This window comes from Bos indicus, chromosome 4, assembly GCF_029378745.1.
Source record: "Bos indicus isolate NIAB-ARS_2022 breed Sahiwal x Tharparkar chromosome 4, NIAB-ARS_B.indTharparkar_mat_pri_1.0, whole genome shotgun sequence".
In the NCBI taxonomy this organism is placed as follows: Eukaryota; Metazoa; Chordata; class Mammalia; order Artiodactyla; family Bovidae; genus Bos; species Bos indicus.
Window position 1 is genome coordinate 15,826,090 of NC_091763.1, and position 18,910 is coordinate 15,844,999.

Here is an 18,910-nt window from a genome sequence, read left to right on the forward strand (position 1 = left end):
CAGTCAGGGTTGGTTGGTTGGTTGAATGCATGTGCACTCAGTTGCTCAGTTGTGTCCAGCTCTGTGTTTCCCCACGGACTGCAGCCTGCCAGACTCCTCTGTCCATGGGATTCTCCAGGCAACAATGCTGGAGTAGGTTGCCGTGCGTGCCCTCCTCCAAGGGATCTTCCCAACCCAGGGATCAAACCCATGTCTCCTACGTCTCCTTCGCTGGCAGATGAGTTCTTTGCTACTAGCGCCAGCGGGGAGCCCCAGGTTGGTTGAATAATTGGTAAAGCCAATGTTCTAGGACCTAAGTGGAGCAAATCACTTCTGTGATTGCAGCCTGGGCCCCTTATTTTCCCCACGGTTGGGATGACATCGAGAGACAGGGTACAAATTGGGCCCTGACATGAACATTTGATAACAAGGGCTTCCATCAGAGTCTCATGAACAGACATGCCAGCTAAAGCAGATTTTACTGTTTCAAATAGTTTTTTAGAAAGGGGTGTGAAATAGATTCAACAAATGAACATAAGAAATGAAATTTCGCTAAGTGTGGAGCCTTAAAATGACTCGGAGGAACACCGCCAATTTGATTTCTCAGTTCTCTCCCTTTTGGAGGGATGGTGCGAGCCAGGGTCAGAAAAATGAGGTGGGCGTCCTGAGAGAAATGTTTGCCCTGCTGCCAGCAGGGATGGCAGTATGTCTAGAGGAGGCTTGTGAGGCAGCTTTGGTCCAGGCTCACTGCCAACAGCATCAGGCCCCAACCCTCAGTGGAGGAAAAACTTCCCTCACTTCTGATAGGACTGGATACGTGGCAGTGTTCATTTTGGTTCTTTCCTTATGATGGTGGTTTTCCCACCATAGTTTCACTCAGGAGGGACTTTGACCATGGCCTAACCTGGAGGGCGCAAGGAAGGGCAGGGCACCAGGTGACTCAGAACTGATGAGGATTAGTTAAGCACAACTCGAGAGGCCCCTGTGTTAATAAGGAAATAGTTCCCAGATAACAAAGGGGGAAAGCTGGCAGAGAATTTAACACGGTAGTGATAACGAACTGATTGCACACGTGAACTGAGCCAATCGTGGGTTCGTTGCTCAAGCAAACTCATAAATTCTAAACCATCTTTTAACTGTAGAACTTAAAAGATGAAGTGTGAGAGGAGCTGTTTACAAGGAAGTAGGTTTCTGCTGGGTTTCCCAGTGCTTGCAGGCTACTGGGAATGTGAGCTGGCCTTTGCTTGGGTACTTGGCCCTACAGATGAACAGCTGTTACTTAAAGATCTGCAGTGGAAGCCCTAGATGTTGCGTGATAGATTGGAAGGTTTAACACGGATTCAAATGAGTTTTGCTCTTTTGAGTTAAGAACTCACTCTTAACACAGGAGTAGGTGGCTTAATTTCAACACAGGATTTTTCACATGTATTATCTTCAGCTCCTACTGTCTCCCACTTACTAAGAAATTCTGCCACCTGAAAACGAGTTTGTTTTGAATGCTTCCACTTTTTTAGAGTCAATGTCAGTTACCCACGAGGGAATTACTCTGTTTTGAAGGTTAACCACTATAGTTTATTTGGGTGGAAACAAATAGAATGAGAGTGAGCCAGTAAAAAATAAATACATAAATCAACACATTAGAAGAGGGAACTGTTTAAATTACACAGTAGCCTGTGGATGCCAGATTCTGTCTACTGAGGCAGGGAGACCCTGGGAGTCCCATCTCACAAGACAGGCCTGCTGTGGCGGAGACAGAAATCAAGCAGAATGCAATGGTTGTAAACACTAGTAGCAGAGAGTCGGCGTTCTCACCTGGACGCTCAAGAGAATCACATGGGCGGCTCTTAAACCCACAGGACTCAAACTCTGCCCCCCAGAGATTCAGATGTCCTTCCTCTGGGGTAAGACAGCAGCATTATTCAAAAGCTTCCCCGGGTGATGCCACTGTGAGCTAAAACCAGAAACTCAGGCATCCCTGGGCTAAGAATGGAAGCTGCCGGTGAGGAAGGTGAAGGGAGCGCACGCAGTGGGGGCACAGACTCCCCGTTCAGCTCAGAAACCCACAGAACCGCAAACCGCCGTGACCATTCAGTTCCGCTCCAAGCTACTTACGGAACGCTAAGCTTTTGTGAAGCAAGTGTACTCGTACCACGTTTCCACTTTTGGACGATGCCTCTAAATACTGGATGCGATTTTTACTGCTAAGCTTACATTAAGTCCATTTCTTAATAGCCGTGTTTTGTATTATCCACAGCCTCTTCTCCCCCTCGCCCTAGTGCGTTGAGAGGCGACCCTAGCACAATTCCATTCACTTACTTTGATTCCTTGTAATCCATAGCCAGGGGAGCCAGGAGGGCCAGGCAAGCCTTTCTGCCCGATGTCACCCTATTAGAAGACACAGAGAAATCGGAGAGAAGGGTAAGGAGATTTAGAAACGAGCAACAGATTACTGCTCTTAGCTGCATTTTCACTGCAGTCTTTCCATATTGATATAAAGCAGGGTTTTTCCAAAAATTTTAAACCACACAATCCTTTCGAACATTTTTACATGTAATCCAGCTATAAAGCGATAAGGCAGAACTGCTGGATGTAAGCAGAAGTGCTGGCCCCATTGCCTTGCCCGCTTGGGCTCCTCCTGCTGCCCTAAACACCAGGCATTCAAACACGGCTCACACATAATTCTAGGTAGCCTTTACTATTTTGCACCATTTCAATACAGCATATTAATTCATGGGGGTTGAACTTAAAGATTCAGCAGGTTTCCTTGCTGGTTCAGGGGTAAAGAGTCTGCCTGCCAATGCAGGAAGATCCCTGGGTCAGGAAGAACCCCTGGAAAAGGGGATGGCAACCCACTCCAGTATTCTTGCCTGGAGAATCCCATGGACAGAGGAGCCTGGCGGGCTACAGTCCATGGGGTCACAAAGAGTCAGACACAACTGAGTGACTCTCACTTTCACTGTACTATGTCGCACAATTTCAATATAGCACATTAATTCACAGAGTTTGCAGTTAAAGACTCAGCACCTATTGACGTGGATCAGAGTTGAATTGCTAAGAAAATATGTAAATGAAGCAAAAAGTATGTCAGTTCCCACTATATGTTCCTTACAGCATAATTTGACCCCATGTATCTTGAGGAAAGACGTCTGTGGTCAAGTAAGACTGGGAAATATTTACACCATGGATGTGCCTCTCCTTATAGATCCCTGGGGCAGGTGAATATATTAAAGCCTCTAAGAAATCCCATAATAGAAAGGTTAGTTTAACTTTGTTGATCCCAGAAGTTCCCTAATTAACACTTTGGCCAAACAAACTTTCAGGAATCCTAAGTTAATCAAAGTTACTGTGTAGGTCAGTCTTTTCCTTTCCACTATGGGGAAAAACTTTACTTTTTTTCTGATTACAAGAAGAACTTATTGGAGAAAAAGTAAAAATAGAAGTGAAAATTACAATGAAAAAAAAATCAACCCATCGTTCCATCACCCAGTGATAACAACTACTAACATCTCAGAGGGATCTCCATCCATTTAAAGGGATCTGTATGGTTAAGAAATAGCCCACTATCACAATGGAGTTGATGAACAAAAAAAAGATAAACTAAGAACCTTGGTAATTCTAGGATCCGCAGTCAAATCTTTGATTCACAAAGCTCTCTCTCTTTCCTCCCTGATAATAGGATTCTAATTAACTTCTGTGCATTTGGGCTATGAATATACCTGTCTGTAGTTCGAATTTGTGATGGGTGGCTCACTGAAACCTGTTTTCCCTATGAATACCCCTGATATTTCTTTATTGTTGTTAAGTCATTAAGTCGTGTCCGACTCTTTGCAACCCCATGGACTGTAGCCCACCAGGCTCCTCTGTCCATGGGATTTCCCAGGCAAGAATACTAGAGTGGGTTGCCATTCTCTTCTCCAGGGAAACTTTCTGACCCAGGGATCAAACCCGTGTCTCCTGCATTGGCAGGCAGATTCTTTACTGCTGAGCCACCTGGGAAGTGGTATTTCCTTACCTGCCTCTTTGAACAAATCAAAGGAATATTTGTTGAGCAAATGAATGAGCAATTAAAACTGGGCTCCTCAACCCGAGCATAATTAACATTTTCAGCTGGATGATTCTTCAGTATGGAAGGCTGTCCTGTGCATCCCAGGCATCAACCCACTAGATCCCAGTAGCCCTCCTTCCCCAGTGGAACTTGACGCCCAGAATGATTCCAGATACTGCCAAAGGTGCCCCTGGGTGGAGAGGGGAGGACAAAATCTCCCTCATTGAAAAACACTGGATTAAAAGAATAGAAAGATAAATAACCACCAAATTGGAGGTGGCAAAAGGAAGAGAAGTAGAATGAGAGCAAAGGGAGCCAAAGGAAGTCCCTCTCGGCTTCTATGGGGACAGTAAACTAGGCTCTTGCACTGGGGCCCTGACAGAGGAGACTGTGCACACAGGTCACAACAGACCCATCACCTGTTACCAGGTGGCCTGAGGCACCTCTGGCCAAAGTAAACACAGGCTTCTTAATGTTAGCATAGTCTCTAAGGGGCCTAGGAATATTTTGAGCACTTTGCAATCACTTTTTAAAGAGGCGTTAACTTTCTAATTTCTTTGGGAGGAAGCAAATGACTTTATTTGCTTAAATGTTCTATTTTACTGAAAGTTCACGATAATGAAAATGTAAGGCTCTTCATCAGTATCAAGAAAAAATAAGTCAACATGATATGAGCACTTCCTGTGCACTAAATGTTTCCTTGGTCGTCTGGATGGCACCTGACCCGTACCCAGAGCACAGACCTGCGGACTCACCTTTGGCCCTGGGGTTCCTATGCCCCGAGGCCCAGGGGGGCCTGGAGGGCCTCTGACGCCAGGATCTCCCTGAAGAAACACAATGAATGACAAGTTGTTGATTTAAGAAAGTGCTGTGTATCATGTTTCATATAAAATTTCATATGATAATATTTTCTATGAATTTTCATATTCAGAAATATACTGTAAAATCCCAAACCCTTGAATTTGACTAAGATAATAATCTTTTCTTCCAGATCATTTTTCTGTATTTGATCAACAGTATTATCTCTCTTTGTTTTCATTTCTTATTGCCATTTATCAAGCCAACTGATATGGGTTCATTTCAAAGCAATCAAGTTAATTAGCTTCTTGGAAACCTTAATATATACTTTTTGGAGCTCGCTTCTTGGGACTTTGGAGAAGTAATTACTGCCATTGTGAAGACAGGGAGAAAGGAGAGACAAGAATAATAATTTTTTAAAAAGCATTAAAAGATATAACCTTTCTGAGCTAGTTGCTCTTACATTTTTATGCAACAGTGATTATCCTACTTGGGCTCGAGATTGGCTTTAGGATACTCCTGCCTCTAGAGGGGTCATGAGTACACAGTGGGTTCTCTCAAGGTTACAGATTCATCAAAGCATGACAGTTTCATAATAGGCAACCACCACCAGAAATAGGCTTTCCTGGTGGCTGAGTGGTACAGGCATGACAGCCCACTCCAGTACTCCTGCCTGGAAAATCCCATGGACGGAGGAGCCTGGTAGGCTGCAGTCCATGGGGTCGCTGAGGGTCAGACATGACTGAGCGACTTCACTTTCACTTTTCACTTCCATGCATTGGAGAAGGAAATGGCAACCACTCCAGTATTCTTTCCTGGAGAATCCCAGGACGGGGGAGCCTGGTGGGCTGCCGTCTATGGGGTCACACAGAGTCTGACATGACTGAAGTGACTTAGCAGTAGTAGAGTGGTAAAGAAGCTGCCCACCAGTGCAGCAGACCTGGGTTCATTCTCTGGGTTGGGAAGATCCCCTCGAGGTGGGCATGGCAACCCACTCCAGTATCCTTGCCTGGGAAATCCCATGGACAGAGGAGCCTGGTGGGCTGCAGTCCGTGGGGCTGCAAAGAGTCGGACATGACTGAGCGACTAAACAGCAGCAACAATCACCAGAAAGGTGGTGGGGTCTGATTGGGGTGGGGCGGGCCCTGTGGTTAGATCTCTTTGAGGTGTGAATAAAGGAAGAAGAGGAGAAATTAAAATCTCTTCGTTGATCACTGTCAGTGTCCCCAGTAGTATGTTCTGCATGTTTTTATATGATACTCGGTGTAACTTCATATTCACAAAAATCTTTTTGACGACTAACTTCTCTGAACCTTCATAAATTCATCAGACACATAGAAAATCGTGTCTACCTTTCATGGAAATGACAACGAAGGCAGATACAGAATGTCGTGCTCCTATCATCTTGTCTAGCATACAGCAGGCACTTGGTAATTGATAACTCCTCACCCCACCTGTTTTTTTTTTAAAGAAGAAACTAAAGTTTGCCCAAAGCTGCATAGCTATTGCGAGGCAGGGCTGGGAGGATGTGGAGAAACAGAATCCGTGTTTGTTGCTGGTACAGCTACTTTGGAAAATAGTTTGGCAGTTTCTTTAAAAGTTCAACATAATTTTACCATTTGATCTAGTAATCTCACTCCTAGGTATATACCCAAAGAAAGTGAAAACATATGTCTACACAGAGACTTAACATATGAATGCTCTTAGCAGAATTATTCATAATAGCCCCAAACTGGGAAAAACCAGAATGTCCAGCAACTGGTAAATGAATAGACAAAATGTGATATGATCGGCAGTTAAAAGGAATGAACAACAGCTGCACACAACAATATAGATGAGCCTCAGAAACTGTTCCTAATGAAAGAAATCAAATACGTGAGACTACATATTGTTTGAGTCCATGTATATGAGATGTCCAGAAAAGGCATATCTGTAGAAACAGAAAGTAAGTCAGTGGTTTCCTGGGGCCAAGAATAGGAGCGTGGAAGGAGAATTAACTATAAATGGACATGAGAGATCTTATTGGAGGATGAAGATGTCCTAAAACTGATTTGTGATGATGGCTATATAGCTTGGTAAATGTACTAAAAAAATCACTAAATCATACACTTGAAGTAGGTGAATCCTAGGACATATAGAATATGCCTCAATAAAGTTATAAAGAAAGAAAGCCTAGAACCAGTCTTTGAACCTAGACTCCCAAGCTCTTTGCCCTAGGTTCTGTTTTGTCCACGTCCTAATTAAGAGCTAAATAACTAGCTTTTCAACAATTCAAAAATCATAGATTATAAGAAATGATTACATTGTTTATCTAGAAAAACATCCCATCTTTTATTTAGCTTCACTTTCAACTTACAAACCTTAAAATACTTCTATAGAAAACAAGGCCTAAAAATTGGGGAAAACCTTTAAACTTTGTTAATGAGTTAGTTCTTTTATTCCCTACTTCTTAATTACATGTTTCCCTTTTGCTTGCAGGCAACTTTTATGATTCTGGTCTTCTACCTCCATCTCTTCCACTTAGTCCTTAGCTGCTTTTGAGACCACAGATACTAATTCTCTCTTTGACACCTCTCTACTTCTGATTCCCAACTTTTACTGACCCGAAGTTTCTCCCAACTTAATGATCATGCCTATCATCAAGAGCTCCAAGTAGAGAACATGACCTTGTCCTGTATTATACACATTTCTATTATCTCTTCTTTCTTGTGTACCTCTGAAATACCTTTAAAAGGGATATCTATAAGTCCATCAAGCAAGGGTCTCCAGTTATACCTGACCAGTTCACATACTTGCTGCATTTTCTCTTTTATTCAGTTCCTGTGACCTTCACCCTTTAGGAATGTCTGATGGTTAAATGCAATAGAGCAGCTGCCCCTGAGGACACCTTCTTGCTGTCTGCCTATCTGACCCTTAGCCAGTGAGCTTTAACAACGTGATGCATGCCACTGGTACTCCAGCGTTTACCTCAAACAAGCTGTCCATCTCTTTTTTCTATATAACTGTTGACATATAGCTATGTTTTATCTATCAGATTAGTGTTTTGTAATCTCTTGATCTATGTAAATATACTTGATCTATGCTTTTATGAATCTGATAGACTTTAAATCAAGTCTTAACACATTCTGCAGGTATTAGAGTTGGTCAGTAACATGTTTTAGGGTAGTTCCTTGGGGTTCATGGACCAACATTTTCAGTAGATGGGAATAACAAGCCGTTAATGAGCTGTATAAATCCATATAGATCATGTCTCTCTACTCTGGTGGGGTCTTAAAAATGTATCCTGTCTTTTGTTCCACAGCATCTGTTCATGCTAGCCTACAGCACCAGGTAAGAGTGCTTAAGAGGACTGTGGTCAGGACTCACTTCACTCCTGGAGAGCCCCACAGGTGCCCGAGAGGCACATTTACTATGGTATTTTTAGATATGTTGTTTTCTTGTCAGTGGATAGAGTGACATCCACAAGTAAGAAGACTCAACAGGTACTTACAGAGCCAGATTTAGCTTCCACGTGGGAGCTGAGGTTATTGGATCCTGCAGAGGGAGCTCTTGCATTAGGAGATAATGAACAGACCTGAAAGCTAGTCCCGGAGTTGCCATTTGTAACCACAGCCATCAATTTCATAAGTCTTACAAGTCCCCTGTCATCTCCACTCCCTCGAAAAAGAGTAACTATTTAGAATGTCTTTGGCTTCATCTTGGCCCACAAAAGGATTCTAGATGGGAGATACTCCTTTCAATTTCATACAAAATGGCCAAATTTAGGACTTTCTGCAATGCTTCCAAGTGTGAACTTAGCAAATGATTTAGTAAAGGTTTCACCTAGTCCATAACCTTGCATAGTGGTTAATTTCAACCTCTTTAAAATCATGCATAATTTTATGATGGTCCTAGTAGTCATTCATTAAACCTTTTACATTTTAAAAGGAAGAAAAAGAAGAAAAAGAAAGCAAAGGCACTATCACATGCATTTTCCCTTTGGCAAATATTTTCTTTGGTTAATATTCAAACAATTATAATTACTTACTAATGAAATCAATAATAAAATTTATTTTTTACTCATGTGTCATGTACTTTTTATTCAATATCTTATCTGAACATCATTACTGTATTTTACACATAAGGAAACTGAGGCTAAAGAGAACATAGGATTTGCCAAAAACCATGCAGCTGGAAGCAATTCCAACCCAGATCTGACTCCAGAGTCCATCTCCTAAATGATGGTGACTAGAGCCAGAGGCAAGGTGCCGACTTCTCCCCAGACTTGTTTCCAGCTGCCATTTAATGCAAAGACCATGGCTTTGTGGCTGTGAAAGTCCTTTGCCTATACTGAGTCAATCATACTCTCTCAAAAAGAAGAAAAAAACATGTTGATTTTAAGATTTCCAAGAGGTCCACACAGCCCACACAAGCACCCAGCAGTCTCAGGCTTCCCTTTCCCTCGCCCTCTTTTGCCATGCCTTAGTTTTGTGGGTTTCCCCAGATTTCAACTGGTCTCTTTCCAGGTCTCCTACTTACACAAACGCTTACTCTCTGTTTATCTATACTGCAAAACACTTCATTTGGCATAGTAATGTGCACTCTGACTACTACTATTTCTACTAATACTTTAGTGTGTTAGAATTCATAAAAACATCTTATAGACATGATTCCATTCACTTTGCAGAATAACCCTGTGAAGTAGGCTTATATTCCCAAGTGACAGATGAGGAGGCTAAGTCTGAGGGAGATTAAATGACTTGCTGAGGTCACAGAGTTTGTAAGTGGCAAAGATTTCATGTGGAACAGTGATAAGGAGACATCTGTTATATCTTTTATGTTCTATAGGATTTAAGTACAATATCTGAGACTTAGAGACAATCTTAGAGACAAAACAGTCCATTAGACTGTCTCCACCTTCATGTATTAATAAAGCTCTAATCTAAATTGTTTGTGCCAATTTAATTCTCTGTCACTCTTTGAGAGGCTGTGGAAGTAGATTACCGTTGTTCTTAAAGTGATTTCATGCTTTTTTACTTTGGGGGCAATAAAAAGAAAATTGAATTCACTATGAAAAGAATTAGCCTCTCAAGGATTTTCCCCAAAAAATGGTACTCTGAAGAGTCCACTATATGATGAAAAAAAGAATGATTGAGTTTTAAAATAAGGTAGGAGTCAAAGTTATGATTTGCAGTTGCTTAATGTTTCTTTTTATCTGGCTTTTAAAGAAAATTAAGATACACCTACTAAGGCTCCAATTACCACAAACATAAGCAACACTCTGGAACGAATTATGTAATAAGCTTGTGACTCCTAAATACCTCACTTATGGTGGCCAGTATGTCAATGGAAGTTTTAGAGGCGTTCTGCTAAGCTTTGGACAGACAACTCAGTTATTGATAATTGTGTGTTAATTATTGACTGGGCCATTGTCAATCACAACTCAATCACTGTTCCCTGACACCCTTTAATGATGAAAAGGGAGACAGTAACAATTACCAGCACAATTCTCAAGTGGATGGGGAAACAAGAAGGTGTAGAAAACAAGATTCAAGTCACTATAACATTTCCTTTAGTGTACTTTCCCAGCTTTAAATTTCAAAGCATTTAAAATAATTTCAACTCTCTCAAATCAGTTTCTCTCCTAGTTCAGTTTCTTCTCCTAGTTTTTTCTCCTAGAAAGTTCTCCTAGAACTTTCTTTTCAGTTCAGTTCAGTCGCTCAGTCGTATCCGACTCTTTGCGACCCCATGAATTGCAGCACGCCAGGCCTCCCTGTCCATCACCATCTCCCGGAGTTCACTCAAACTCATGTCCATCGAGTCGGTGATGCCATCCAGCCATCTCATCCTCTGTCGTCCACTTCTCCTCCTGCCCCCAATCCCTCCCAGCATCAGAGTCTTTTTCCAATGAGTCAACTCTTCGCATGAGGTGGCCAAAATACTGGAGTTTCAGCCTCAGCATCATTCCTTCCAAAGAACTTTCTTTTATTACAGTATAATTGGTTTACAATGCTGTGTTAGTTTCTGCTGTACAACAAAGTGAATCAACTATATGTATACATATGCCCCTCCCTCTCCAGCCTTCCTCCCTCTCCCCCACCCCTAGAATTTCAGTATTCGCTACAAAGCAATAGCATTTTAAAGTCCGTGATAACTTAAAAACTTGCTGTAGAATTTAGCGGGGATTTGTTGTTGATGGTTTCTTCGTTTTCTCAAAATCAACTCATCAAAGATGAGCAAATTATTTCCCTGTGCCGAGAATCTCATTGGAGAGGGAGAGCCTTCTTATTTAGTTAGGTTAGAAACCTTAAAAATAGAAATGTTGATAGTGCCTTTAATGTCAGAGAGCAGGTTCTCTCGTGTTGATATTCAATATAATTTTCCACTAGGGGAAAATCCCTGCATGATTAAAAATAAAAAATGTGTTGATGGTAACATGGGTGTTGAATGTTAAGAGGATAAAATGTGCGTCCTTAAGGCTGAAGGGAAGGTATGTATGTACTCCTGGGAAGAGAAATGCAGAGCTAGGGAAAGAGTGAGGAAAAACAAAAATTATACTGAAAATTATAAGGTAAACGTGATTGTGGCTCTGATTGCAGAGATCGTGCATAGAACTGCATCGAGGAGTAACCTTGAAAAGTCACCTAGTCGAGTGACCTTTTCTGACATCTAGAGGTCAAACTGCCTGGTATTTAAACTTGATATGGCTCTGGTTTTAATTAGTCCCGTTTTTGAGCTGATTGCCCTGCCTGTAGCAATTTTGCAGTCATATTAAAAATGGTGGGTTTCATCAATTCCAATTTGGAATCATGGACCCTTAATATCACTATCATTAAGTCTGTATCCCAGGTCAGCCCTCCTTGTCAGACAAGGTTCAACATGGAGCTCCTTGTCCAGCCCACGTCCGCTGACAGAATCCACAAATTCCTCGTGCATCTCTGTGTGAATCACTCCTCTGTTCCACCTCTGCCTACTGCTGGTGTGCGCATATGTAAGCCATTGCAGAGAACAGAGAGGCGATTCAGATGCTGGGAACGTTTTCAGAATAATGGTACTCAGAGGGATTCCACATAGACTTGCACTTTAATTTATGAGTATGGGTCACTTTTGTCAAATAAAGCATGTGTTTACAATATTCAAACATTTAAAGCTCTGGAAAACGTTGAACTCTTTGGGGTTTGGGCTTATGCTTCTGCTGAATGTTTACATGATTTATGTTTTGACAATGGAAAAGCTAGAATGGAAAGAGAGACCACCTAACTGTCCCCTAAACAGTGCCGAGGTGGTCGGAAAATGGACAGTATGGAAGATTGAGCATCTGTAGATCGGGACAAGCCATTCCACCGGCTCTGACTTATTAATTCACCTAGTTTTCCATTCATTCATCCATATTTATAGTCTCCCTCTGACACTCAAACAGAATAGTATCAACACTGTTCAGACTCTAAAGGGGCAAGTCGTTCAACTTCTTTGGCTCTTGATTTCCTTATCTATAAAATAAGAGAGTTCTTAAAAATTCCATGATAGTCTGGAAATATTTAGGTCGCACATAATATTTAGGTAGTATACAATTATAACATATAACAACAACCACCCAACAAGTTTTTTCTGCCCAGACTTGATTCCAACCACTTAATGGTTAAAAGGTCCCTTAAGAATCCCCCAAACCAGGTTAAAGGTTCTCTTTGCAAGAACTGGCCTCAGTTCCACTGCCCCTGAAGCTTTGGGGAAGGCCTTGGCTTTCTCTGTGATGAACTGGCACAGTGATGGGGGCTGAGAGAGCTGAGAGAGGTGCCTGGTGGGATGCCCCTGCCCTTCTGAGCCCAGGAGAGCCACTCCTCATAATTCTCTCCCAGGAGGCCAAGAACGAACTCCCACCCTCAGAGATCGACATCTGAGACCTCAGCCTCAGCCCTGGGTGATTCACCAGCCTACTGGGATGAAACATACAAAAGCAAAGAATTATCTGGGCTTCTCAAAAGGTAATACAGTTTATAGACTGATAGTCCCCAAATCACAAAGGGTCCTCTTTGTCTCTGGTGTGCATGCTTGAGGAGTGAGTGAATAGTCGCTCAGTCATGTCTGACTCTTTGTGACCCCATGATTATACAGTTCATGGAATTCTCCAGTCCAGAATACTGGAGTGGGTAGCCCTTCCCTTCTCCAGGGGATCTTCCCAACCCAGGGATCGAACCCAGGTCTCCCACATTGCAGGTGGATTCTTTACCAGTTGAGCCACCAGGAAAGCCCAGGAATACTGGAATGGGTAGCCTATCCCTTCTCCAGTAGATCTTCCCGACCCAGGAATCAAACCAGGGTCTCCTGTATTGCAGGCGGATTCTTTACTAGCTGAGCTATTAAGGGAAACCCTGCGTGCATGCTTAGTCATGTCCAACTCTTTATGACCCCATTGACTGTAGCCCATCCATGGGATTTTCTAGGCAAGAATACTGGAGTGGGTTGCCATTCCCTTCTCCAGGGGGTCTTCCTGACCCAGAGTTCGAACTCACATCTCTTGCATTGGCAGGCAGATTCTTTACCTCTGAGCCACCAGGGAAGCCTAGTCTCTTGGGGTCCAGTCAAGAAGTGCAGGCAGTGTAATGCAGGATCTTTGTGCTTGCCCTCCCTATCAGTGAGCTGACAGTTTGGGTCTAAGGACCAGGGCACTGGATGAGCGCTTCCTACTGCGCAAAATCCAATTGTCAGTTCCTCTTTATGGCATGTTCCAAAGTGGATTTTAAAACCGTATCTACTATCTCCTTGGAAACTTGTAGTTTTCATAAGAATTTTAGAAATCTCTCAGAAGCCCTTGTCAAAATTCGGAGTACCTTCAAGGGAAGTGTACGGAGAAGTACTATAACCACTGATGTCAGATGGAATTCCTTCACTTGGAAAAAAGCCACAGAGCACCACAAGGCTGCAAGATGTCAGGGACTGCTTTTTATGTTTTGAAACATAGGCGCTTTGATTCTAATGTCTGTGTCATATGCTAAACACATGTGACCTTAACTAAATATCGCAAAGCCCACCATAAATTAATCGTCAACCTTAATGGCTTCCTCATTTCAAAACACATTTCTTTTGTAAGTTAATGCCCTAAGGCCAATATTTTAAGGTGACAACACAGAATTTAAGTAAAAAACATCCAATATATATGTCTATACAATTATACACACATGTGCGTCCATGCACACAAACCCACATATTTCCACACACAATTTCTCTGCCATTTTAAGACAAAATAGAAGGAGAGGAATTTTGCAGACATTTGAGTCCTATGCTTTTGCTACCATTGCAAACCTTAGGTGTTTTGAGAGTCTCAACTCCACCTTACTAAACCAAAAGGACAAAATTAAGTGGAATTAGACTTTTCCAAAAATGTCCTTTTCTTTACCAGCTTCTGTTGGGCTGTATGGGTAGCCAAAAGTTTTCTTTAGGAAATAAAAAAGACACATAAAGACTCTAAGGCGTCTATAAAAGAAGAGAGGTGATTTTGGAAGTTATTAGAAGCTGCTGTTTGCTTTTGGAATGTCCTTGATTTTGAAATTCATAATCCAAGTTCTTTGATTCTAAGAAGAGCATGCACTCCTGATATTTCCTTCCAGGGCTAGAGGTGGGCAGAATAACACACCTCCCCAACATCCACAAGAAGGGGAGGCAGGAAGAAGGAAAACGCAGCTGGGAGGGAGGTGTGGAAAGAGACAGGTCCTAACCAACATTCCCTCCTCCCCTGGGTAGAAGTGAGCTGGAGGATGCTGCCTCCATTCAGCTTCCTGTACGAATTAATAGACACAATATGAGTTTGGGCTTCCCTGGTGGCTCAGCGGTAGAGCACTCGCCGGCAACGTAGAAGACACAGGAGACCTGGGTTCGGTTCCTGAGGTGGGAAGATCCCCTGGAGAAGGAAATGGCAACCCATTCCAGTATTCTTGCCTGGAGAATCCCATGGACAGAGAAGCCTGGTGGGCTACAGTCCTTGGGGTCGCACAGAGTTGGACATGACTGAGCATGCATGCACATAAATGAATATGAGTTTCACCTGAGACACATCTTTTGGCAACATGTTATTAATAACAACCAAAAATAGGCAGGATAAACTTTTGAAAGAACACCTTTTTTTTCCCCCTTAAAATGTATATGAAAAAACACAAGGGACTTTGAGAGAGAAATGATCAATGAAACCATTTAGTAAATGTTTTAGTCTATATGTTAAATAATCTGACATGGTGGAACATTCACAAGAATAAAAAATTTTAAGTGCTATCTGTGCTTAAGTGTCCACCTTTTTATTAGTACTGCTAAATGTAAAGTAGTAATCAGATCAGATCAGATCAGTCACTCAGTCGTGTCCGACTCTTTGCGACCCCATGAATCGCAGCACGCCAGGCCTCCCTGTCCAACACCAACTCCCGGAGTTCACTGAGACTCACATCCATCAAGTCAGTGATGCCATCCAGCCATCTCATCCTCAATAGTATAATTCAATATAACACAATGTATACTTATATAAAATATTTATAATAATCTACTCTATGGAAATGTAAATGGTTATGTGTTTCCATTGGAATATAAACAGTCCGGTATATTTAACACATTTTATTTCACACATACCATATTTTAAATAGGAATAAGCTCCTAGTTCCCTAACTAAAGGAATATTCAGTGTAAAACCAAAAGTTTTTACCAATGTTTCACTTAGCAGAAAATAACGAGGTTTATATATTAAAGTTCCTGTATTTTTAAATTTTAACAGGCACTTTGTCTTAGAGAAAAAAGAATATTTCAGTGCCCCAATTCAAATAAGGATCAGATTCAGTGCTGAGTCAGAACCTTGGCAAAAGCACCTAGGGTGTCTCTTCCCTGCACAGTCTACTCAGCGCTTTCAGACACATCTCCCTGACTTTCCTAGTTATCCTGAGAGACAGAGATGGGCAGGACTCAAGATCTCCTTTAGGGATGAATTGAATGCCTTGGGTCTCCAGTCTCATTCTACAAGGGAGAGGATGAAAGAGTACTCGCCCCACAGTACAGAAGCAGCCATCGAGGTGGCGGCATTCACAGATGCCACGGCAGAGACCAAAAACTCAAGACCAAAAGTTGACCTTAGGCACTTATAACCTCTTTCTTTAATGACCTGGCAGCATCTGAAAAACTAAATGTGTAGATCTATTTCTAAGGAGAATTTCTCTCTGTGGGATAATATTGATCATTCACTCATTTTTCATTCATTCAACACATTAAAGAGTTCCTTTTGGGTGGCAAGCCTAGTTTTGGAATCAAGAATTTAGTACAACAAAGAGCTGGCCTTCAGGAAAATTGATACCCTTGTGAAATATGCAGAGCAGGAAATAAGGAAGTTGATTTCAGAAATGATGCATGCCTTGGAGGAAATACACCAGGGGATATGATTGTGGTAGGGGAGGGAGGGAGAGGAAAGAATGGCCTTTTGTATAGGTGGAGAAGGAGGTCAGATTTGAGACCTTAAGAATGAGCCAGCCTGACAAAGTCAAGGTCTGGAAGCAGGAGTGAGCGAAAGGAGGCCAGGTCAGTGTGGTGGGAGGCAGGCAGCAAGGGAGCAAAGGACAGGCGCTGCGGCCCAGGTTACAAAGGGTCCCAGAGAACACGGAAAGTGGGTGCAGCGTGCTCTCTGTGCAAAGAGAAGCCACCACAGAACACTCTCCAACATACATCACAGCAGGAGCCTCTGTGACCCAGCTCCCAGCACAGTGGAAATAAAAGCAAAAATAAACAAATGGGATCTAATTAAACTTAAAAGCTCCTGCACAACAAAGGAAACTATAAGCAAGGTGAAAAGACAGCCTTCAGAATGGGAGAAAATAATAGCAAAGGAAGCAACTGACAAACAACTAATCTCAAAAATATACAAGCAACTCCTACAGCTCAATTCCAGAAAAATAAATGGTCCAATTAAAAAATGGGCCAAAGAACTAAATAGACATTTCTCCAAAGAAGACATACAGATGGCTAACAAACACATGAAAAGATGCTCAACATCACTCATTATCAGAGAAATGCAAATCAAAACCACTATGAGGTACCATTTCACACCAGTCAGAATGGCTGCGATCCAAAAGTCTACAAGCAATAAATGCTGGAGAGGGTGTGGAGAAAAGGGAACCCTCTTACACTCTTGGTGGGAATGCAAACTAGTACAGCCACTATGGAGAACAGTGTGGAGATTCCTGAAAAAACTGGAAATAGAACTGCCTTATGATCCAGGAATCCCACTGCTGGGCATACACACTGAGGAAACCAGAAGGGAAAGAGACACGTGTACCCCAGTGTTCATTGCAGCACTGTTTATAATAGCCAGGACATGGAAGCAACCTAGATGTCCATCAGCAGATGAATGGATAAGAAAGCTGTGGTACATATACACAATGGAGTATTACTCAGCCATTAAAAAGAATGCATTTGAATCAGTTCTAATGAGGTGGATGAAACTGGAGCCTATTATACAGAGTGAAGTAAGCCAGAAGGAAAAACATAAATACAGTATACTAACGCATATATGTGGAATTTAGAAAGATGGTAACAATAACCCTATATATGAGACAGCAAAAGAGACACTGATGTATAGAACAATCTTTTGGACTCTGTGGGAGAGGGAGAGGGTGGGATGATTTGGGAGAATGGCATTGAAATATGTATAATATCATATATGGAACGAGTCGCCAGTCCAGGTTCGATGCACAATACTGGATGCTTGGGGCTGGTGCAATGGGACGACCCAGAGGGAGGGTATGCGGAGGGAGGAGGGTTCAGGATGGGGAACACATGTATACCTGTGGCGGATTCATTTCGATATATGGCAAAACCAATACAATATTGTAAAATTTAAAAATAAAATAAAATTAAAAAAACAAACAAACAAAGAGAAGCCACCAGAGAGTTTTCTTCAGAAGGAAAGGGGTGTGGTCTAATCTCTGGCTTTAAAAGATCAACTTGCCTGCCATGTAATAGAAGGGCAGAGGTGGAGGAGAGAAGGCCAATGGAGAAGTTGTTTTCACAGCCCTGATGAGATAGTGGTGATCTCCTTGGGAGATGCAGCAGGAGACAAGTAGCCAGAGGCGAGATATAATTTTGAAGGTAGAACTGACAGATTTGCCATAGGACTAGATGTGGAGGGAAGAGAGGGAAAGGAGGACCAAGAATGATTTAGGTATTGTGGCATTAGCAAGGAGTATGAGTAGCACCACTTTCAGGCTGATGGAGTGAAAATCAAAGGCTTTATTTGGGTTATTAGGTTAGAGATGTCTGAGAGATCTAAGAGGAGATGTCTGGTAAGAAACTAGGTGTGTGAAACCAGGGCTTTGAGGCAAGAAGATAGACATTTGGAGGCCATCAGTGCGTGGACGGTGGTTAGTGCCATGGGATGGTATGAGAGCATCTAGGCAGGAGCATGACCAGAGAGGGCAGGGGCCTGAACCAAAGTCTGTTCTTGCGACCGGAAGACAAAGCAGCAAACGAATGCAAGGGTTGCTAGCAAGGAAACAGAAGACAAAAACCATAGGGTTAATCTGCATGTTTAAGTGAGCGCAAGGCTCTGGAGAGTCCATAGATGAGGATGAATAACTTCATCAGTTCTTTAGACGCCTCTCCTCTTCTCTCAGGTCCAGTAAAGATGTTCACTTTTACCAAACCTCTTAACTACAGGTACATTTTTAAAGGCTACTGTCGCCTACCTTTGCTCCAGTGTCTCCAACTCCAGGTAATCCCCTTGATCCAGGAGGTCCTGGGATTCCTCGAGGGCCCTGAGATGACATAATAAGGAGGAGAGGGAGAAGCCTTGCTGTGTGCAGGGTTCAGGCAGGGAAGGGAGGGAGCGAGGAGAAAAGAGAAAGGAAAAGAAGGGAAGGGAGGGAGGGGAAAAGAAGAAAAGGAGGGAGGGATGAGACGAAGGAAAGGAAAGAGACAGGAGGAAGAGAGGGAGGGAGGGAGGAGATAACAGCAGCGTTCACACTTACGGGCACACCAGGATAGCCGTCACCTTTGAGTCCTGGAGCACCCACTGGTCCCTGCGGGCCTTGGGCACCCTGAGTGAATTCCAACACAGGAGATATCATGAGCCTAAACTATGAAACAGCT

General features: G+C 42.6%; 1 protein-coding gene across 3 annotated transcripts in view; it reads right to left on the reverse strand.

The window, feature by feature from the left end:
* COL28A1 (collagen type XXVIII alpha 1 chain) overlaps window positions 1–18,910 on the reverse strand; it is a 182,566-nt gene that overhangs the window by 69,549 nt on the left and 94,107 nt on the right. For all 3 annotated transcript variants that reach the window (XM_070787525.1, XM_070787527.1, XM_019959733.2), the window contains exons 24-27: window positions 18,790–18,858; window positions 18,508–18,576; window positions 4,780–4,848; window positions 2,296–2,364 (exon numbers count right to left, since the gene is read on the reverse strand). In XM_070787525.1, coding sequence (XP_070643626.1) covers window positions 2,296–2,364; window positions 4,780–4,848; window positions 18,508–18,576; window positions 18,790–18,858 — 276 coding nt within the window. The remainder of the gene's footprint in view (window positions 1–2,295; window positions 2,365–4,779; window positions 4,849–18,507; window positions 18,577–18,789; window positions 18,859–18,910) is intronic.